The sequence below is a fragment of the Lissotriton helveticus genome, chromosome 5_1 (genome assembly GCF_964261635.1).
Source record: "Lissotriton helveticus chromosome 5_1, aLisHel1.1, whole genome shotgun sequence".
Taxonomy (NCBI): Eukaryota; Metazoa; Chordata; class Amphibia; order Caudata; family Salamandridae; genus Lissotriton; species Lissotriton helveticus.
The window spans coordinates 1,422,446,230-1,422,470,469 of record NC_136065.1 but is presented as its reverse complement, the minus strand read 5'-3'; the positions used below and the strand labels follow the sequence as shown (position 1 = coordinate 1,422,470,469).

The 24,240-nt window shown below is 44.9% G+C and overlaps 1 protein-coding gene across 1 annotated transcript in view; it reads left to right on the top strand.

Annotated features, from left to right (window-relative positions):
* The window catches only part of DCLRE1B (DNA cross-link repair 1B), a 74,307-nt gene extending 50,835 nt beyond the window's left edge, over positions 1-23,472 (top strand). Inside the window, exon 4 of the mRNA XM_078640537.1 lies at positions 22,727-23,472. Coding sequence (XP_078496663.1) covers positions 22,727-23,472 — 746 coding nt within the window. The remainder of the gene's footprint in view (positions 1-22,726) is intronic.
* The last annotated feature ends 768 nt before the right edge of the window (positions 23,473-24,240 follow it).

The window sequence follows — 24,240 nt, the reverse complement described above, 5'->3', positions numbered from 1 at the left end:
TAACATTCCCTACATACGACTGATTCTGAAACCCCCTCTGAGCCAGCTTAGTCAGGGCCAACATAAATATTTCTCTTTAAGCCTCTTTTGCTTCTACTCTTGTTCATCATTATAGTACTTTGCATACCCCAGGATCTCATTTAAGGGTTTTGTCTGCCAACAAATAACATTCTGTTGTATGTTCATGCTGATTTCTGGCCGCAACCCAAGAACAAACTGTGACACAAAACTTCAAATATCTCCCTTTTCGAGATGTTTTGTCCACTGTGCTGTTTAAACACCTGCAACACGATCAATCATAATAAGCATGCACCAATTTTTTAGCTTATTGAGTAGTTCTATTGCTTTCAACCAATTAATATCCCTCACTGGAACTTCACAAAAGTAACCACCTCATCATAGTTTGTCATCACCACAGGTGAGGATGCATGGGTACGCGCATCACTTGGAGGCTCTGTATGTGGCCATTGCACAGCTATTTTACATTCAGCCCATAGATCACTTGGTACTACAATATCAAAGAAAGAATTCAAGTCCATCCACAAAATCTTTAAAATCTTCACAAATCTGTTATGTATTCCACTGGGCAGGATTCTCTCCCAATTTTGGAAAGTTGTTCCTGAATGTCGCAAGATCACCTCTACTCCTGGTACCTCCCTCGCAGGGAAAGTTAAAAACTCATCTTCATCTGGGGGTACATGTGGCAGTGCTATCTGTAGTATCTGATTGCTTCTTTTTCTCGCCTTGTTTCTTTGCCCACTTACTCTTAAAACTATCAAAATCACTCCATTTTTAAATGCACGTAACCAATTCAGCAATTTGCATTCTCATTCCTGAGGACCGCATGATCACAATAGCTTCATCACCTAACTGTGCCCTAAAGCATGTTTGTAAAGGAACACTATTCAAGAGGTCAATCTTGTACTTCCCTGTGAACACTATCAATAAATCAATCATGTATGGCAGCTGCACGTCTTGTAATTTCTTTACTCAGATATAACAATGTATTCTCCTGGTATTGATTCTAATCTGAAATGTCTAGACATCTTCTAAGAATGTCTTTGAATTCCACCTTCAATTTTGATACATCTAGTGGTCTCACACTTTCCTGGCTATTAGTTGTTCTCTCTGTTTCTCCTGTTCTTTTATTTTCAGGAATTTCTACAAACCCTGGGGGAAAATCCCATCATCAAATGGTCCTGTCTCTCCCTTTGCAATAGATGTTGTCAATACAATACTTCTCCCTTCTTTCACTGATCAAACATCCTAGGGTGGGGTCCAGTCAACAATCTGTGAGTCTTGTGATTTCTAGATAAACCCTGTCGTGGCATCATTGATAGTTACACCTGTTGGAAATGGCCCTTTTTGCAGGATTATCCCCAAACTTTTTCCTTCTTCCCCCCTTATTTTTCCTGACCCGTGGTTGTTGACAATAGGACTCTGGGCACTTTACCAACGCTGATCAGTTCTAAAGTGCATACGCTATATGTGTAAATTGTTATTGTAATTGGTTATCCCTGATTGCCACATTTGTATCACCAAGAAGGCCCTAGTAAAGTGCACTGAGTGTGCCAGGGCTGGTGAGCCAAATGCTACTCGTGGGCCTGCAGCACTGATTGTGCCACCCACATGAGTAGCCCTAAAATGGTGTCTCAGGCCTGCCACCGCAGTGCCTGTGTGCAGTCTGTGAACTGCCATGTCAACCTGGCCAGGGTCCCCACTGGCCAGGCCTAACCCATCCCTTTCTGTACACATTGGACACCCCTATGGAAGGCCCAAGGTCCCACCTTGGGCAGGGTGCAGTGTATGTGAAAGGTAGAGCATGTACTAGTGCAGGTGACATGCTCTGGTAGTGAATTACATCCATTTTCGTTTTACACTACTGTAAGGTTATCTTGCCCATAGGCTATCATGGGGAATGCTGGCTACAGTGGTTACCTGCATATCTTCCCATAGGAGCAAGATAGGACGTTGAAGTTTGGTATCCCTGAACTCAGAATTTAATAACACATCTTTTAGGAAGGGTGGTTTTTAAATCCTGTGTTTGAAAGCGGCACTTTTAGAAAGTGGCTGCTTTCTTGTCTGACCCTTCTGTGTGCCTTTGGCTGTTTGTGAATTGACTGTCTGGTTTGTGAGTGACAGGGCTGGGGGATTCCAGGAGACAGAATGAGTCTGCCCCGTGGTGAATAGAGAGATCTGCATATAGATGGGAGGGAGAACCTATTCAGGTCCCTAGCACCTGGGACCTGAATAGAACTGTGCCTGCCCCCCACATTGCTAGCTTCACCCTCTGTGGTGCGTCTGATGTCTCTGCCCTGCACTGTGAAAGGAGAGAAAGAATCATGTCAACAAAGTGCTCCAGGGCTGTGCTTTCCCTCCACAATGCTGGCTCCACTTCCTGTGGGGCGTCTGATGTTACTGCTCTGCACTGTGAAAGGAAAGAAGGAGTCATGTAAACAGAGTGCTCCAGAACTGGTTTGGACCGGGCTCAGAGTCCTCCTGCACAAAGGAAACACAGACTTTTTGGGGTATAAGTACAGTACCCCAGACCACTGAACTTTAGACCATCCTGGAATCAAGAAGGAACCTCTGCCAAGGAGAAAGCTGGAAGACTGAAGTAGGAAGACTGTCCTGCTGTTGCTTTGCTGGACTGACCTGCAGTTGCTTTGCTGCCAAGGAGAGGGGAAGGACTTTGCTTTGTGCTGTGTCCCCTTGCTTGAAGGAATCTCCAAGGACCTAAGAAGAGCTGGCTCCCTGTTAAGAAGTCCCAGGAACAAGAGGACTTCACCCCCAGCTTCCCTGAACTCTACTGAGAGAGTTCTGTCCATCCTAGAGTGCTTGGGCCAGTTGCTGTGCCTCTGGAAGTAATACCTGTGTTGGGAAGCTGGAAACCAAAATTTTAAAAGAACTTTCTGCAAAGTTTAACGCAGCGCTCGGTTGCGGAGCGCATCCCCATCAGTGCGAGGAAATTCCCGCCGCTACGAAGGCCATGATCGTTGCAGCGCCTGTTGCCGTTGCCAGAGTAATTACATCCGTCGTTTGCAGGACACACTAGTCCGGTGCGGGAAGTTTACCATCTCTGCGAGTATCGTCGCAGAGCCTGTCGTCACTAGGTGAGATCGACGCACCGCTTGCTTGCGGACTGCATCACGTCGCTGCGAGAGTCGTCGCAGAGCCATCACATCAAGGGGCCGTGAGAGAAGATGATCAACGCTGCGCTGCGCATCGCCACCGCACCTGAGATCGTCGCTGTCCCGAAGACCGCCTCATCGCACCTTTGCCAGACGCTTCCTACGAAACCTGCGCACCGGAGTCCATTCAAGGTATCGCATCCCTCCCCATACAGACCGGAGTCACTGCAACACGCCCGCTGCGTCCAGCGGGGTTGTCGCATCCCCAGGGTCTCATGAGTGACGCATCACTTGTTTTTCAATGCTGCAGCTTTCCTTTGGAACTTTTGTCTCATCTACAGGTACTTTTGGCTAAAACGTGAGGCAACTGTGGATTATTTTAACGCAACCCTAAGAACCCTTTTGAAATCATATCCTTGAACTGTGTATGTTGGATTTTTGTTGTTTTGGTCTTGCTTAGTTTAGAATAAATACTTCTATTTTTCTAAACTGGTGTGGAGTCCATTTGTGGTGTTTTCACTGTGTTACTGTGAGTGTTGGTGCAAATACTTTACACATTGCCTTTGATAAGCCTGTCTGCTCGGGCCAAGCTACCAAGGGGATGAGCAGGGGTTATCCCCCTTACCCTGACTAGAAGCAAGGGTCCCTACTTGGATAGTGGTACCTACCTCTGCCAACTAGAGACCCCCAGATCTAACAACACCCAAGTTAGTTTTTAACTTTCCTGACTGGAACAGGGAGAGGTCCCAACTCTGCAGGCCACCATTCCGGACACTAGAAGAGCACGAAGGCTCAAAAATGAGCACTTCCGTCTTTCCAGAATACAATTTCAGACAGTTCTTGGCCATCCACAAGCTGACAGCCTGCATACAGTTGCGAAAGTTATTGACATCTACTACAGCTCCATTATCTAGGGAAACAATAATCTGCATGTCGTCTGCGTAGGTGGTGACGGTGAAGCCGAAAGATCTGATGAGGTCTGCTAACGGAGTGACGTAGATGTTAAAAAGTGTGGGGCTAATAGCTGACCCCTGGGGTACACCACATGACAGCGAGTATTCCGTGGAAGAGAAGTCACCCCAACAAACTGACTCTCTAAGAGCTTTAAAACATTTCATGATTGCATAAATTCAACAATAAATGAGCAAATATCAATTCAATAAATGTCAATTTTTGTTCAATTTACAGTTCCTTATGTATCAATATTCTCTAAAACTTCCAACACAATCCTTCTTCGATAAGTCTGTCACAGCAAAACATCAGACGATTCGCCAACAAATCCCAGTGCAGCTCATCACTCTAACCAGGGCACAAGTCCTAAAAAAAAGAAGTGGGGGGATGCTGACGTCACGACAGGAAGTGGCGTCACGAAAGGTGGCTTGCACCATCAGACTCATTGCATCCCCTCGCTCACCCCTTAGATGTGGTTGCATCAGAGAAGCCAGCGCGTGAGCAGCGTTCTGAATAAGCTCTGATCTAGCCCCAGAGAGGCCAAAGAGTGAATGTGCGGCTCCATTTGCTCCAGTTATCGAGCTCCTGGTAAAATGAGTGGGGGGATGCCGTCCACCCGCGAGGTACCCCGACTCGAGCCTGACTCTAACTGACCTATCCCAGTGCGGCACACTCTGATGTGGTTCTCACTCCTTGCAGCCGTTTACCCTCCTCTAAAGGGTTTCTGAACTGACATCTTAATTCCATTCTAACCAGTTTTAATTAAGAGTCGGGAAATTCTACTATGAAATATGCTTGTTGTATTATAACAGTATTAACTATTTTACTTAGAAATATTGTATTCTTCCTTATATTGAAATATCGATTATCAGATTATATTAATTGCGGATGCTGATTCTTAAAAGACTAATACTTTTTTAATAAATAATGAGATCTTAAGATAACCCAACAGGGCTCCTGTGCATAGTTCCTAAAAGATAGCAGTAGCCGGAGAGGCATGTACCTGGAAATGAGAGAGTGGAAGCTGATGCTGTCAGTACCTGGTTGCTGCTCTGTCACATCTATGCTGGATCAGCATATTTCGTGGCAGGAGAAGAGGATGTTTCTTGCACGCTTAACATCAGCACATGTCTGAACTCTGCAGATGTGGATATTCCTCCCCATTCAAGGTTACTCCACGGTGTCCCCTCTTGCAGTGACCTGAAAGGGTTACCTACAGGTTGCAGGAATACACATTGCGCAAGCAGCAGAGGCAAAGTGTCTGAGTTACGCATAACAAGCTGGATGTCAAATGCAGGCTTCTTCATTTTATGGTAATGGAATTCCTGGTTTCCAGGAATGGGGGGGTTCTCAGTCTCATAAAGTGCCATTACCAAGATGGTGCTCAGTCCTTGGAAGTTATTGGAGTATCCTAGCACAAATGTTGCAGAGTTTTTTCATGTGATGTCAGAGCCTGCCTTAAGCATAAATAAAACATGACTTGGAAAGGCAAGCTGTGTCACAGTGCATTTTATTTTCTCGTGAACAACTTCTCCTTCCACATGTGTAAGAGATGGTAGATGGGGCAATGGAATGTACAGCAACAGAAGGTATGCACTTCCAGGGTCGCTTTAGCGGCTACAAGCTTGGTAGTCGGGTTCCAGATCAATTTAGGTAAAGCCTTATAAAAAATATCTTAGACCTGTAGATGTTCCAAATTGCATTTGTATTTGCTCATTCACCTTTCTTGATTTCCCTATTTGATGAAGATGTTCCCATGCCTTCATACCCTGCCTATGTTCCTATCATCTTCCCTTTTTCCCCTATACTGACTGGAGAATCCCCTTGTACTGTGGAGCTCGTCCCTTCTTAGGTTTTCAGGCAGTGTTCCTGGTTTTCCTGAGGGATACTTAAGGCAATACTCCTCATTGCACCAAATAAGAAGGTCTTACTTTTATTTACAACGTAATGCCTTGTGAGTTACCATTTTGTGGCCACCTAATTAGTGCCCTCTGTCTATTTCAATCGATACTTTGTGTTTCTCATTTGTGATCTGTGATGCAGTGCTATCCAGTAAAGAGAGAAACCAGTCCAGGTTTTCTACCACCCAACCAGCCGGTACAAGTGTTACTCTCTCTCTCACTCTCCATTATTCAACATATCTAAGGGTCAAGACAGCTATTCATTTTTGTTCCTCAATTTTCCTTTAAGAAGTTGGTTTATTTTTCCTTCATCGATTACCATAGCTCAGTTCTAGATTTTCTCAGGACTTCTCCTTTCCTGAAGTCAGGATAAGTGTGGTTGCTTGCTCTTTTCATCTATAAAATCTTTTTCAGTCAAGAACAACACAGATTATCAAAGTAAGTTCTTTTCCTTTTGTGCCGGTTCCCACTACCTGTAACTCTCTTTTATAGCTCACCTGCAGGCCTGGTAAAACTGCGCCTATATGGAAGGGTCAAACATAGAAAAGTCTTTAGTGAAAGGCAGACCCAGCACTGGGATTGCATGAACTAATAGTAAGTAAATGTTAATTGTGTGAGCCTCGAAACACACTCAGTGAAGAACCTATATAATACGAGACAGAATTATGAAAACTGATGCATTTCCCTGAAACCTGTTTCTTCAAAATGAATGACTTTTAAAATGTCTACCCAATTTGGTGAATTCCTTTCTTTTAAAAAATATTTTCACAAGTCTTTCTCTCACTGGATCACAGAGATACATTTCGCCTTTTACGAGAGAAGGCCTGTTGGACATCCCCTATTATAATGTCTTGCCTGTGGCCAGCTTTTAGTCACCTGGTGTTGAATACTTTTTGTGTTGAATACCAATAATTAGAAAGGGCTTTGAGTCAGTCCATCTCTTACCACATGTTGGCCTTCTTGTCATTCTAATTTGCATATTTCTTATCCAGAGGCTTACCTTCCTCATCTTATGTTTGAACCTCCCCTGGAGCATTGCTTCGCTATAATTGGATGCCTTGTAGCCTTTTATGACCACACATCAGGGAGTTACTTTTTTCTATTCATTCAGCCCTCCTGGGGAGGGCATGTGTTTTTTGAGGTCCCCCAATGTTTTGCTTCCTCCTTGAGATACCAACTACCCCCTAGTTTTCTGTGTTGCTCGGCTCACCCCAAATATTGTCCATTGCTTCCCTCACCTCTCCCTGCCCTGCTTGGTTTTGTTTTTGTTGGTTTTTTTAACGCCCCAATCAGCTCCTACTTCGCTACCACGCCCCCTCGCCCTTCACCCTGATGCTGTTGCCCTAGTGTACAGTGGTGTTCACTTGAACAGCCAACCCTTCACCAGCTCCACTGTTGCTACCCTACCTTTGCCAGTCTTATTCTATTTGTTTAATTTTTTTTGTGGCAGCAGTTTGCAGCCAAGCTGCTAATTTCAAAATGAAATGGTTTCACTGACTTCTTATATTTTCAATTTACCACTGGAAGAAGGGGAGACGCCATCTTGAAATGGTAAATTGAAAAGAAAAAAATGACTGCAACAGCGTCATGATGCATATGTGCGCATAGATTGCGATGGATGTGCTTGTGCACATTGTCACACTAGAGCTGCAGTATCATCATGACACATACGTATGCATGTTTAGTGATACTCCGTGCAATAAATGATTGCACTGAGGGTTTTATTTCCGATACTGCTCAGCATCAGCAACAACCATTTTATATTTACTATTGCCAATGTTGAACAGCATCGGCCAAGAAATTAGCAAGACGAAAAGGTGAGATCTATTGGCTTTGTCGTGCTTGTCTCTCTTTCTATCTCAATGAACCCTGGCTTGCTTTCTGATTAAAACAACTCAATAAAGGTTCAATTTTTCATGCCTTCATTTTTCATATTTACCTTTTTAACCTGAAATCATCTTCCTGACCTGACTTGGAAAGCATTTCCTGGTTCCCTGTGTAATATTGATTTCATCATCTTGAAGACAGCCCCCAAATCGCTCTGCAGAGCTTTACCATTGTCAGTTCTACTACCATTCTGCAGCATGGAGGACCAATTTATGCAGCAAGGTTATCTAAATATTATGGGAAAATTATGAGGTGCATATTTTATCTGTATTGTTTTGATACATTTGAGCTACAAACACATTTTGGGGTGAAATCTGCTAATAATGTGGAAAATGTGGTAAATCCATAGTTATGCAATAAACGCTGCTGCCATTTGCCCACTATTTTATCAACAATTGACTTATTAAAGCTATAGAAAACCTAAATATTTATTTATAAATAAAAATTAAATGAGATTGTGTAATATATTCGTATTTGCAATATGGTCAGCAATATTACCATCTCAAGCTTCTTTTGACATTTAAAAGCCAATCTGCCTCCTAATATATCGTATTATATCAGAACCCCTTAATGCAATGTTGGACCACATTGCACAGTTGCACCTTATGTATTCTCAATCTGTCTCTGAATATATAAGCATTGCATTTAGTGTGAGAGTTAAGGTTTACATGGTTTCTATGCGAATTAGAGATTATGCTTATAACCATAACTTGCAAATCTCAGTGATATTCGAACTTAATTTGTAAAAAGAACTAACTGTTTTTAGGTGAATTTCAGTTGGTTTTTTTAAACATATGTGGAAGTGCTATGGACAAAGCTAACTTTAATGTAACCTCTGTTGCATTCAGTGATTTTTGTAATCATTTACCACATCCAAGAGGAGCATGCATCCATCCCTCCGTAGATAGACAACCCCAGTGCAGCAGGTGGGTTTCAGGGCCTGCACCTAACTCTCTATGGGTGGCCAGTACCTAAAGTTCAACGGGTCTGCATCCAACATTCCGCAACGGGCCAGCCCACACTGTGCAGAACATTTGAGCTGCAGGCAGTAGAATTGGCCATAAGTTTGTCAACCCTCTGTGGGTGGCCAACGATAGAGGGACAAATGTCTTTGGTCATGTGTAGCTGGGAAGGGGTGGCCGCAAGGCCTGGATTGTGAATACATCCTGCTCTCACACTGCCAACTGCAGCCAGTACCTATATGTGGTTATTGGCCAAATGCAGCAGCAGTCTATTGAATACTTTTTTCCATTTTGTTTATTGCTAGGTGTGGTTTCTTTTGCCACGTCCCTGATTGGTTTAGACGTATGGATAGATTCACCCTGCCACCTTAAGTCCTTTTTTCAATTTTCAAGCACTGTGCTCAGTGTACCGTGTTGGGTAAGGACAGTCACAAGAGAAACTTTTCTATGATGGCCAGCCAATATGAGTGCTACAAATTCTGTGAATTTGCTTCCAGATTTGTGAACTCACAATGAATGGTAGTAGAAAAATCTCCCTAATCCAATGGGTGCCTTTATTTTTACAATTGGAGTCAAGAATTCAACATGGATTTGCAAATCTCTGAATAATCTGCAGATTAGCAGCCGACATATTTCTGAATTGTAACCTCTTCATGCCCAGGAACACCTTTTAAACACTAATGAATGGATTTATACCAATCTAAGCAAAGGTACTTCCTTGACTAAAGATCTGATTTCATGTCAAGCTTGGTGTAATGCAGTTCAGTTGTTTATTCAGTATTAAAGAGCAAATAATCCTTTCGTGGCCAAAATAGGAAATGTCACTTTTGAGACCTCCATTTGACTGATCTGCAGAAAACTCGCCATGAAGAAACAAAAGCAGAGGAACTTTTTTTGGAAGGTTTCATGCACCATTAGGCTATTAACAGGGCTGACCTGGTCTCGACTAATGGCAGGAACATAGCAGAATCATATATGTGTTACATTTCTTCACTGCTTTCGTCAAGGCTCAAATAGCCAATCAGGAGAAATGCATCCATCCAGCTGCAGCCACTGCCACCCCGAGGCTGCACACCACTTCACTAATAGCAAGCTACATCCTGCCTTAAAGTGTTGCCAGCCAATGACAAGCACAAAGGTCCTCTCCACCTCCTGCCCAATAGCCAAACTCACATTTTTTGTAGCACAACTGATAACTAGGTTATTAAAGGGCATCAAAACAACTGTAGTCGATATCTGAGATTGTATGCCTTAAGCACCATAGAATCACATTCTGACCATCCTGATGTCTTTGACATATTGTGCACATAATAAAGTTGATCACAAAATTCTACAAAATAGGCTGCAAACCTCAATGGCAGGAACAGGCCTGATACAAAGGAGCAGATTCATCAACACTCTCTGCCAGGACAAAGTCCCACAAAAGTCAGTACAAATCATTGATAACTTATGTACTTTCCAGTGAAAACCTTATGTGCACTGAAATGCAGTCTTTAAAGTAATGCAAATAGCACTTTGCACTCCTCTGTTCTACTTTTCATTGAGGGACATCCCATGGGTGGTACATTGGCGTTGCCAGGCTATCACCCACAGTTTTTAGGTCGAGAATAGCTTTGCAGCGCATGCGCTGCTCGCATATTGTAGTAGGGACAGATGTGGAAGTGCCGTGGAAGCTCCGCCCATATTTTTCATTTTCTGGCATCATCGTCCACGGTAAATGCTGGCTTCTGATTGATAATGAGGCTTCTTAGTCCCACCTTGTTACCGCCCGGTCTCCTTTTGTGACTGCCCATCAGGACTGGCTCTTTTACTTGCGGCATTACACAGTCTCCTTCATTAGTCTGTAAGCACTATATTTTTTTCACAATGGGGACAGCTTGTCTGGTATTTGTATTCGTGGTTTTAGCGAGCATAATTGAAAACTTCCTGTGCGCAGCAAGCTGAAATATTTTTAGCGATGCAGAGAAGATCCAATGAGTGGCATTCCAGAGTCTGGGGCAGCAGCCGGCCGGGCAGGGACGTGCATGCAACCCTGTCCTCAACTTCGCCACTGCCTCAGAGACCTGGCGGTGCGCCTTCATAACTAATAAGGTCGCATCCAGCGCCTAATGGGCCGAAATATGCACATAGTTTCAACATACCGTCAGAGCCTCCGAGTGCGTAATACACAGACATTTAAACCGTGCGCCCTCACAGAGGCAACTGCCTAAGAGAGGGGCCCGAAAAGTTCACACATGTATCCAAGCACCACCTCAGCCTCGTCGGCTCTAAACCAGCAACGTCGCAGCCTGTGAGAGCTGAAACAGGCACATATAGACAAACACCCCTACCGACCCAGAGTCGTCCAAAATATGCTCGAGTCGTGTTTACAAACACCGCCAAATAGCTTGCCGACGTATGTCCATAATTATCCCAGAAACCAGCCAACATATTTTCCAATTTATAGAAAGCATGTCACAGCACCAGAGAGCAGCATACGTATATTATCTACACATGCAGTGGGACATCCTTGGAGGGACCGAAATGTATTATTCGCACACAATGTTGCTGCCACAGCACCCATAAATATTCACAAATCTGTACAGATACTGTCACAGCCTCAGATAACATGCCAAAATATTCATATATTTATACAAAACTCCGCCTCGGTCTTAAACAGTGCCAGGGTAGTTTCTCATCCAAGTGATAGCCGGGACAAGACTCTGCTTCGCTTTAGGGATGGGGCGCATTTAGGTCGGTATGGACCCAGGCAAGTGCCAGGATTTTATCATTGCTACACCAAACACCACCACAACTTCAGAGAGAGGGTCAAAGAATCCACACATCTATACGCATGCTGTCACAGACCCATAGGGAGAGACGAAACATCCTTCAAGTTACAAAAAAAAGCGTCATTACAAACATTTACAACAGACACACGGGCATCTCGAGAGAGCAGTCCGAAATATGCCAGTCACAGGAGGCAGCTAAATATATATGTTCTTGGGGGGGGCATGGCTAGCAGCCAAAGCAAATGGCCGCTGCCTAGAGAGGCTCCGTGACTGAAGCAATTTCCCCATCGATCTGACCAATGACCAACAGTGGGTGCGAGCAAGTGAGAGACTGAGGCACGACAGTGCCAGGTTAAGCCGAGCTGGATGCTAATTGATATGAGCTGCCCCAGCGGGGAGTAAAGATCCGCACTAAGTGCCTGCCCAAGGGAGGGGGTGCATTGAAGCTATGAGTGCCTGTGCCGGCCACTAAGGTGTGCTGCCAACCTACCGGAGATCGCCCACCCTCTGCTTGGCCACGGTGGATCTCTCGGCGCCCACAAAGGCACCTGACCTTCAACACCCGGTGGGCAGGGCAGGTGCTCACCAGGAGCCTTGACTACTGCTGTGGTGCTCCCTGCAGCGGCGCAGACGGTGTTATGTGCCTGTAATTCCTGCACTGCCCCAAATAATTCAGCATTATTACCAACACATTAAACACCACTCACCACCAGCCTCTATGAAGGTGAATGTGTGCTTTCAGATTGTGGTGTACCTCGCCTGTTCCTGACACTGCCGACTAGAGTAGATGGCGTGGGGTCAAAGGTGGTTGAGAAGGGCGCAGCGAGCAGATCTCCGGTGCTGAATTGAGGGTGCCAACACTGTAGTGATTAGTCAAATAAAATACTGGTGCATTGAAACACAGCTGGGAAGATTTAGGTGCACAGATACACCAGCAGTCCCGGTAAGCCCCTCAGACACATTCCCAGGCTCTTGCTGCGGGGTGAGGACGGCATGGAAACCGAAAGGCCGCGCGTGACTGATAGTCAAGCGGGCAGGCAGCAGAGAATACTGACACTCACGTGCGTGGTTTAGAGTGGTCTACGGAGGACCAATTACAATGGGGGCAGAGGTCAATGAACTGTGCAGCAACAAAGATCCGCCAGACCAGTCAGGATCGCGCACAGAGCGTGGGGAAATCCTTACAACTGGGAAACCTGCAGAGGTCACTTTGCAAGATATCATGACCACCCTGACCAAACCCCAAACTACTGTGGGGTCGATCTCAACTGACATTTCGTTAATCCGTGCTGACTTCCAGAAAATGGCCACGAGGATGACGGAGGTTGAAACCATGACAGCGACTCTCTCCACAGATACAGCCGCACTACAGCGCCAGGTCAAGCAGCTAGAAGCGGATAACAAATTAATGGCGACCAAGCTTGACGACCAGGAAGGCCGCTTTAAACGCAACAATGTCCGGATTATTGGTGTGCCGGGAAGGGTGGGGGCCCTGCACTGGACTTGTTTGTTGAATACCTCATAAAGAACCAGCTACAACCACGTGGATTGTCCAACTTCTTTTCAGTTGAAAGGGCCCACCGAGTGCTGGGCAGACCACGTCCTCGGGCCCCCCCGGCCCATACTCGCCTGCATCTTCAACTTCCGTGACTGCGACGCGATCCTACAAATGGAACAAATTGCTCCTTCAATGCGTATTGAGAACTACACTGTTACCTTCTTACCAGACTAACTGCAGCAGTGACTAAACAATTCCGTAGCTTCCTGGAGGTTAAGAAAGAAATGAGTACCCAAGAGCTAAAATACTCAATGCTATTCAAGGCAAAGTTAAGGGTAGAAGCGAAGGGGAAACTTTGGTTCTTTGAGATACCGGAAGAAGCCCGCGACTGGCTGGAGGGATGGCGCCAGCATCCAGGCCTGAAAGACTAGGCAAGAAGCAACAGCATTGTTTGCTGGAACATGAGTCTCCTCTCCAGACTCCAGGGAATCAAGCTCAACAGAGGATACTATGCAGGCGAAAGGTGGACAATGAGGATAAGGTCCGGTTCTGTGATTCTATAACTGCTGGGGGGAGAGACTCAAAGGGGTTGATGGCGGGCCCGAATGCTGGCTGACTTGACTGCAATGGATCAATGTTCGTGATCGAATTGTTGTGAATTTAGCACTATCTGGCGCTCTCACTGGTGTGGGAAAAAGACTTATTATTTGAACAGTTAGCCGATATATCATGCTTTGACCATGGGGATGAGGCGAGAAGATCGTGGGACAATTCTCCCCCCCCTCACGCAAGTACAAGTCATGGGGAAAAAAGCACTCTGCGATGTTTGGGGGGGGGTAGTGTTAGGTCTGCCGAGCATGAAAGCAGGGAGGGGGGTGGGGGAATGGGACCAGTTTAATGTTATGACTTTTCTAATGTTCCAGGTACATTACGTGATTACTAGATATATGCAAAATGTATGTATGATGTTTATATTGCAATGCTCTGTGAATTCTCCCATTGACGAAGTAATAGATGGCACAAGCGAATGCCCTGGCTGACTCATTGGCCGCAAGATCACTGACCTCTAATACAAAGGGCCCACCTCCCTCTGTTATATCATGGAACGTAAACAGCCTTGGGGATAGGATAAGGAGAGAGCTGGCCCTACAATATCTTAAACGCAAGGCACTGGCAGTGGCCCTGATCCAAGATTCACCTCTGGTGGGCTCAGCCTGCAAAGCCCTAGATAGGTGGTTTTAAAATGGTGGTTGTAGGAACTGGGGTTTCCAATCCCACAGGGGGTAGCTTGGCGCGAGCAGGTAGGCACCCGAAAGCTTAGGTGTAAAGTGACCATACAGCACACACATCCACTGAGCCAGCAAATTCACACAACGCTCGGTCTTCGCAGTGCCTCGTTGGGCGGAGGAGCGCTTGGAGGCACAACAAAGGGGCTCTGGAGCCACAACATGTCGTCGATTACAGCGCTTCACAGGACACAGCAGGTGAGCGCTTGAGGGGCAAAATACAGCGCTTCTCAGGGCACCGCAGATCTGGCAGTCCACAGCGCTTCTCAGAGGCAGAGTAGGAGAGCGTTGGGTCGGTAGGGCAGGCAGTATAGCAGTGGGGTTGAGTCAGGACAGCGCAGGGACACAGGTTAAGACCAAGGGGACAGAGATGGCGCAGCCCAGTACCTGGTTGATCCCCAGCAGTCCTTGTTAGAACAGGTAGGTAGTTTCTCAGCGCTAGATGGTTCCTGCGCCCTTCTGAAGTAGATTCTTGGTTTCTTGAAGGGGGGTTTGAGTTGGAGGCTGCAGGCAGGATAGTCACAGCAGATCACTGCAGGTGGTCCCTGGGTTCCCCTCTCGCTGGGCCAGATCAGTGGGCTAGTCCAGTGTTCCTCACTCAGCTTAGTGGGCAGCGCCTAAGCCCTGTCATCCCCAGTGGTATAGGTCCCTTTCTAGGCCCTACCGCCTAAGTCTCCTGCGTAGGTTCTCCCAGGTCAGTGTTGTCTCAACTGACTGAAAAGTTTCCCTCCTTTCCTTATATATGCCCAGGTCAGGTGACCACACTTTAAGGCGGCAAAAGCAGACCCTCCCCCGTTCTGGAAGGTTCCAGGTGCTTCCCTACTCTAGCTATGGGAGAAAAAGGCGGGCTGGTGTTGCAACAATGTTTAGGGTCCCAGCCAGCTCCTGGCAACTAGGGCGCTACTAACAAGACCACTCTGCAGTAGCAGGGGCCTGTGGCAGCCATGTTGGAAAAAGAGAGCACCTGCACCTTAGCATTGATTAGCAATGGAAAGGCGCTCGGAGACCTAAGGCCAACGAAAAAGAAGGTGGGAAAAATGAGGCAAGGGCGGAAAAAAAACAGGGAAAGTCCACCCTAGGGCTGACAGGTCTAACAGTGGTACACTCTGAATTTACTTCTGGTTCACGCGAGCTGTAGGTATTCTGATTAATAAACACTGCCCGGTTATTATTACTGGGTCAGGGACTGATGATCAGGGAAGCTTTGCAGCTGTAGCATGCCAATGGGAGGGACATCTGTAAATTCCTTCTTACACTCCCACAAGGCAAACTGATACTGGGGGGGTGACTTTAATGCCACGATAGATGCCGCCATAGATCGACAGCCCCCAGAGATCAGAGTGGCATGAATCTCCGGCTATCAGAATTCCTGGAAGCCTATGGTCTTGTGGATGCTTGACGATCGTGGTTCCCACAGGAGCGACAATACACCTTCTGCTCAGGAGTACATGACAGTCTCTCAGACTGGCAATGAGTCTATAGAGAATATTGGAGATATCGCACCTGCCTAGGGGTATTTCTGACCACTCCCCAGTTTTAATTAAATACACATCTCATATCCCAGGATGACGACGCATATTCCCCGTCTACCCAGGGTTCCTAAAAACCCTAAGATATGGAAGGGTCTACTAACAAACATGAGACAGTATTTTACAAAACTGAACACTCAGTCACATCCCCGACAACTCTATGAGAGGCATATAAGACAGCGTTGCGGGCCAAGCAATCTCATTAATCACATCCCATAAAAATGACCAGTTGCACCACCTAGAGGCTCTGGAGAGGGATGTGGGTCAAGCCGAAGAAGATCACGCTTCAGACATCAATGATACTACGGCACACAAATTGATTGAACTTGGCCAAACAAGAATACAGAGACTATATGTGGAGGAGGCTTAGCAACAATAGTGACAATACATAAACCTGGAAAAACGCTGCAGGAATGAACATGTTATCGGATGATTTCACGGCTAAATGCAGAAGCTAAAATACTGGCCTCCAGACTATTACCTTATCTCACAAAGTTGGTGCACCGAGATCAGTCTGGTTTCATGCCAGGTCGCAACACAGCTCTTAACCTGCGACGGCTCCACGGCATCATGGCACGTATAACACTCATTGAGGAAGACGCTGTCATTCTTTCTCTGGACGTGCGCATGGCATTTGATTTAGTCTAATGGCCTTTTCTTTTTTCAGTCCTCAGACACCTGGGCCTCGGCCCCAAGTTCTGCACGTGGATCCAACTACTCTATGCGAAACACCTAGAACATGTGGTGGTGAGTGCAAAGGAACTGGTGTTGAGACCAGCCATCTTCCGGAAGAAGAAAACGTATGATAGAGCTTTCTCAGGAGCAGCCCCCAGAATCTGGAACTCACTTCCTCCAAGCATTAGAAAAATTCCAGACACAGCAACATTTAAGAGGGAAACTAAGATCTTCCTAATGAGTAAGTTCCTTCCATAAGCAAGGCTCGGGACTACACAATATCCGGCCATGGACTGCAACGGAAAAATGCACATGATATAAACACTTAGGAACTATCGCTTCAAGCACACTTAGATTTAATTGTATACCAAACTTACGTTATGTTCTATATGTAACTTATGTATAACTTTTAATGGATATTATCTTTATATTGATGTTTACGTACTACCTCATACCTCTGGGAACATTTACTATAACAATGCTTGTCAATAACTGCCTCATTTAATGTGAAGCGCTCTGATACCTAAGGGTCTTGTTCGCGCTATAGAAAACTCTTAAAATAAATAAATAAATAAATAAATGAATAAATAAATGGACACATCTCTGCCGATTTCCCCTTGGGAAGAGGGACAAGGCAGGGATGTCCCTTATCACCGCTCCTGTTCGCGCTGGTTCTTGAACCATTGACGGCCTGGATAAGACGGGACCCGGTCATTCCGGGGCTGAAATAAACAGAGGGGTGGGAAGACCACATTTTCTTATATGCGGAGGATGTATTACTATACATGAGTATGCACAAGGGGGTATACCCATGTATAGTCACTGGGACCTGGGTTGTATGTATGCTAGAAGGAAGGGGTCCCAGTGTGTCAAGGGAACTAATTAAACAATTGAAACACAATTACTCAAAAGACAAATGTTTTCAGATCCGCACGGTTTAATTCACAGTGGGATAGAGTATCATATACAAATAGTAGAATGCAATAAACTGTATTAACGTCATACAGTGCCCCAAGGTGGGAGAAGGAACGTGATAGTGAGGATAACGTGAAGTGAAGGGATTACGTGACAGTAAAATCAGTTGTTTAAGCATATATACGTGACACCAATGCGGTGGCAACAACTTGTATATCACATAATAACTTGTTCAAACACAGGCATACTACACCAGGTACAGCATATATACAATATTGGTGTGTAGTTGCCACAATAAAAACAAACAGTCGACGTTTCGACCCTCTTGAGGTTGCAGGATCGTTTTAACCTTGCCAGTGATCGGTTCATACCATTACATTCTGACAGTCCCCTGATGCATCTCGCTCACGGAGCCACAGAGAGCAATTTACCGAACTCATCTCGCATACAAATCAGTCTGAAATCGCCGACTTTGGACATTACCGATCACTGATAAATTCAGTTGCCGCCCAAATCGATGCGGTATTTATCTACTTGTTTTTAACTCATTTGATCCGCCGCCTGTGAGCCAAGCAACACGCTGACTTGTGGTCCTTTGCCCCCACCCCCCTGGTCCTGATGAAGACCCCACAGCAAGGTTAAAACGATCCTGCAACCTCAAGAGGGTCGAAACGTCGACTGTTTGTTTTTATTGTGGCAACTACACACCAATATTGTATATATGCTGTACCTGGTGTAGTATGCCTGTGTTTGAACAAGTTATTATGTGATATACAAGTTGTTGCCACCGCATTGGTGTCACGTATATATGCTTAAACAACTGATTTTACTGTCACGTAATCCCTTCACTTCACGTTATCCTCACTATCACGTTCCTTCTCCCACCTTGGGGCACTGTATGACGTTAATACAGTTTATTGCATTCTACTATTTGTATATGATACTCTATCCCACTGTGAATTAAACCGTGCGGATCTGAAAACATTTGTCTTTTGAGTAATTGTGTTTCAATTGTTTAATTAGTTCCCTTGACACACTGGGACCCCTTCCTTCTAGCGTATTACTATACATGGCATCCTCCGCATGTTCCATTAATTGCCTCCTAGATATCTGCGCGGCATATGGCAAAGTCTCAGGTTACACCATTAACTGAGCAAAGTCACTTTTATATGTGCTTAGTGGCCCCAGCCGCGACCATCAAAGAACTGTGAGATACAGATCACGGATGGCGGGTTTAAGTACCTGGGAATTTATATTACGCCCCAGCCCAAGCAGTTCATGGAAACAAACCTCCTTGAACCCCTTGGTCGATTCCGCAGTGATGTGAAACACTGGCGCTAACTACCGCTGAGATTGCTAGGAAGAGCAGCCCTTTTCAAAATGATGGCACTCCCTAGATTCCTTTAGACCCTACAAAATACCCTGCTCCTGGTTCCCCCCACCTATTTTAAAGCAATAGACACTGAAGTAAGCAATCTTCTCTGTGACGGAAAACCTGCCCGCATAGAGATGCATAGATTGGTAAAGGGCTGGTACGATAGTGGAATTGCCCTCCCAAATATAAGAGTATACTATTGGGCTTAGCAGATCACCGTATTAAACCAATGGATCCATGCTCCACAAGAGGAACCGGCGTTAAGTATGGACAGATATATCCTCAGTACGGTGGGCGTTATGGGAGCACTCTATAATAAGCATCGGGGGACTACCCTCATAGGACTAGCAGCACACACAGTACGTATATGGTTCACCACACTTTGTGCACTTGGCTGGGAAGGGGTTAAAACGCAGACCACACCGATTTGGGAAACCCAACGCTTAGGTAAATTACACAATAGCAAAGGCTTTAAACAATGGGACCTACTAGGTATTTCCCAGGTGGGGGATCTGTGGAAAAAGGTCAAGATCATTACGTTCGATCAGCTCCAAGAAACGTATGGGATGGCATCGACGGAAACCTTTCATTACATGCAGATTAGACAATCACTCATGAAAACTATCCCTCCGGGTACTGAGCTCTCAGAGGCTTCCTCATTAGAAGACAGACTATTGACAGCCCACCTGATAAAAAAAGCGATCACCCAACCTACCGCAAGTTCATAAATAACCAACCAGACCCCACAAAAACCCTAAGGGACAGGTTGCTGACTGACATTGGGGAGCTAGACAGACTAGCAGGAGGCACTCGCTTCTCCGCGAGAGGTGGCAATACCCTCAAAATTAAAAGTTAGTGCAACTAAAAATCCTCCATCGAATCTACTATACACGCACAACTATGCACCGAATGGGTCGCGCTGACACACCACTCTGTCTGAGGCAGTGTGTGAGCCGAGTACCTTTTATCATATACTGTGGGACTACCCGGAGATCAAACTGTACTGGGAGACTATCATGGGTACCATCTCGCGGGTGGCCGGAGCTACCATCGAGCCGGAGCCCAAGAGATGTCTTTTAAATATCTGGGAGACTACAGACCTTACCCAAATGGCCCAGGGCTGGGCGACGTTAGGTATGATGATAGGAAAGTGTAACATAGCTCAATATTGGGGGGCGAGACTCATTCCCTCCTACCACCAGTGGTGCTGTGACATGGACGGCGCAATGATAGCCGAGAAAGTGTTATATGTACATAGGGGATGTCCTAAGAAGTGGACACGGGTGTGGGGAAAACGGAATGCTTTCAGGAGAAACATTTGCGATCTGCCTCCAGCTAAATCGATGACAGATGTCAGTGACTAACTGTGCAGATTGGGGCAATGCGGTGCTCTCAACATTTACATAAATGCGAAGAATTGACTATGAGGAGGAATTGCGGAGAAGAGCATGTAAATGTAATTAATCGCTATATGACTAATCGATGTATCATCATGTATCTATATCTGTCAGAATGTAATGGTATGAACCAATTATTGAAAAATGCAAATAAAAATGTTTTAAAAAATATACATAATATATTAATATATATATATTTGTTCTTATCTACACCAAGTACTGCCCCAGCTTCAAGGTGAGAGAGGAAATACGCCCATGTCAAGTTTAAAACATGCCGAGCAGCTCGATATGTGCAGATATTGAAATAAACAGTGTACTCTCACTTACACCGACCACTTTCAAGACACCACAGATGGTTAGAAAGATGGTTAGAAATATTCACTAATGCGTCTATATATTGACAGTCAGTGTCTACGGAGACAGGCAAGCTACTCAAATATTAACACCAAGCAGCATCACCTCACGCCGAAATGTGCTCCTATGTGTACACCAAGCACTCCCATATAGAGCAGGCTGATAAGGCTCATATTTACTGCAAATAACATCACTTACTCAAGGAATGACACAAAAAACACTGACACAGGCCCAGAGAACAGCTGGCCATGCACACGCAAATAACATTAGAGCCATAGAGAACGGCCATGTTGTCAAGCGAAGTGCACAGCAGGGGAGCGAGAGAAGCACCCAGGTTAAAGAAAACAGTAGCAGGTAAATATAACCAGCGAAAAGGCATGGAGAGACCAAGAAGGTTTACGCAGGGACAGGGAAGGGCAGCAAGACAATCAGGTATGATGACAGGCCCTAACAGTGGGAGAGTGGAAGAGAGGTTGAGGGGGCAAGTAAATACAAGCATTTGCAATGCAATAGATCTTGCATTTGCGAGAGTTTAGCTATTGGCATTGTAAATGACAATGCCTTTTATTTATGTGTTTTGAAAAGCTGCAAGCGGTGCATAAACACGCACATTTTGTACTTATAGTCCTTGCTAACGAAAAGCACTGCTGGCAGTAAAAGAGGCGTAGTTACTGCCAGTGTTGCTTCTCATAAGCAACAACTGAAAGTACAAAGTGCGTGTTTACGCACCACTTGCAGGTTTTTAAAACACATAAATAAAAGGCATTGGTATTTACTATGCCAATAGCTCAAAGGCTCGCAAATGCGAGACCTATTGCATTGCGAATCCTCGTTGATACAAAGCCCTGTTTACTAACAATGGTAGACAGTGCTTTGAGCAAAAAAATTAACATGGTTTTAGGCAAATGTTAAACTGGAAAACATCCTACAATTCCCCACATTTTCCCAAATTGCATGTGTGCTGCAAATCGAATGTTTAGACAGTACTTTGTACTGGAAAGGTAACCTGAAACCTGATATTTTAGGCTATTATATAGAGGAAGTCGTCTTTAAACGCCCCGTTTGGTCCCATCTGTTACAAAATACCAACCAGGGAGAAGGCCTGGAATCCCTCTTGGGTTTGGGCTAGCTCACTTTGCCAGCTCAGTGATATTGACTGCAGGATTTCATCCCTCTGCTTTAAAAGTTCAACTGCCGCGCCTTTTGAGAACAAAACTGAAATGCACTAACACACTTTCTTCTGATGCATCATTTGTTGCATGTTAATGGAAAATGTACATTTCATTTACGAATATTAATTGCCTCTCTTTTACACAAGTGCCTAAATTCCATAATCTACAATACAATGCTCCGAATAGTAAAATAGCATTTTAATGTGAACGCTTGCTCTATAATTACCAAAACTATGAAATGAAACTATGAAATGATATACCAGCAAAAAGTGCAATGTCATTTTAGAAAAGTTACTCAGCAATTTGGGGGGATTTTTAATTGGCCCTCTGGAGTTGGGTTGTGGATGTGTGGCGAGAGGGAGGAGACACCACATGAAAACAGGGGCACAGGCAAAGCCATGCACAGGCGCCATGGAATGGTTCGCTGCTAGGGTTGGATATCATCTACCCTGCCCTGGAGGCTCAGAGAATGCGCTTTCTGGTCCATAAAGCATCCCCTGCACAGAGCCTTGCATGGAAAACATGAAGCTTACTGCTAAAGGAATTTGAACAGGAGACAGGGAGTCTTCGTTTTTTGTACCACTAGGAGTTCTTTTTAAGAAATTATTAACTAAAAATGTCTGAAAAGACATTTAGTATGTGCATGTTGTTACAGTAAGTAAGGTAGAAATTGACACATTTATTTACTTTTACTAAAAAATAAAATCTCACAAAATTGTAGGTTATTTGTGGCACTTGTCCCTGTTAGTGATACTTGACCTTGCAATGAACCTCAGTTTGCATAAAATTCCTAAAGTGTGATCGATTTACATTTTAAGGGCTTGTTGATACACATGCACCAAAGCTGTCCTATAACACTAATGAGCCACAAACCGCCTATACATTTCTAACTCTTTCTCTTGGTATTTTGTATCCTTTTCAGGTCTTTACACCATAGGAAAAGAGACATTAATGGTTGAATTGGCAATTGAGTTTGAAACTTGGATTGTTGTTAGCCCTGAAAGACTTAAATTGCTGATACTCCTGGACCTAAAATATGTTTTCACACAAGAGGAAGGAGCAGGTAGAATCTGTGTGGTTAAGCACTCAGATATAACCCGCGAAAATATGAACACTTGGAACCAAATTCATCCCACAATTGCCATTCTGCCCACCAGTAGGCCGGAAGGAACATGGCACAAGAAAAATAATGTGTATGTCATTCCATACTCTGACCATTCGTCCTATCAGGAGCTTACAGAATTTGTAGACATACTGAGACCATCCTCCATAGAACCTTTGGTCAAGAACGAATTGCGTGCGGTGTACTTCAGTGATTATGTGAACCCCCTAAACAAGCCATTGTTAAATGTGAAAATTCCCATAATGGTTCGGAGGTTTATGAACTGTTCAGAAGGGTGTGAACGATATAGCTCAAGGAAGGCTGCACGGCTCCCAAAAGTTCGATCAACTCATCATATTCCAAAGGGTGTTGTATTTGAAAGTTCTGAGGAAAACACACAGAATCTGGAAGACTTCTTCAAGAGGGAAGGAAATGTTTGTGTAAATGAACACTTACAGCTTACAAGAATGAGCCCCAAGAGACCAAAGCCATGTCACAAGAAGAAAAAAGACTGTTTCAAAAAGTGTTACAGTATAATACCAAAATACAATTACCATACAGTGTAAAGGTAAACGAGGGCAACTCATTAATAGCTCAAAGCGCAATTCTGTTTTAGTCGATCTTAAGGTATCACGTTTCAATAGGTTTCGAGCATCTCTTCTTCTAAAGCTACAAGTGTGACAGCATTAGATGCCTAAGAAGAAACAAACTTTCTAAACAGCATTAGAGTTTGGCAGATGCTGGTCATCAGCCAAAAATTGTCAGTTGTCCTGTCCCATCCTATTAAGAGTGTGTGGAGGAACGCACTCTAAATAGGGCAAAAATATGTATGCACTCTAAATAGGACATACAGGACAGCCACCAATGTTTGCACTTCAGAAATATAAACCCCTTCGGTGCTCATGACGGAGCGGTTCCGTCATGAGCGTCGGTTGAGCTGTGCTCATGACGGAACCGTTCCGTCATGACCACACCCGTTTCTTAGAACGTTCAGCACAGCGCGAAAATTCGCGCCGCGCTGAACGGGTTAAAGACCCCCAGGTTTTGTTACCCAGAATCCCTTGCAAACATAAAAATTTGACCAAAAAAACACATTTTACTCACATTTCTGTGGTGGAAAGTTCTGGAATCTGCGTGGATCAACAAATTTCCACACACCCAGCGTGCCCTTAGTTCTCCCGAAAAAAATGGTACCTCACTTGCGTGGGTAGGCATAGTGGCTGCGACATGAAACAGCGCAAAACGCAGCATGGTCGCACCTCAATTTCCCAGTGAAATCTAGCACGTTTTGTACAAAAAGACTACCTTTTGTTTTTGCGCCGTAGCTCTGCCAG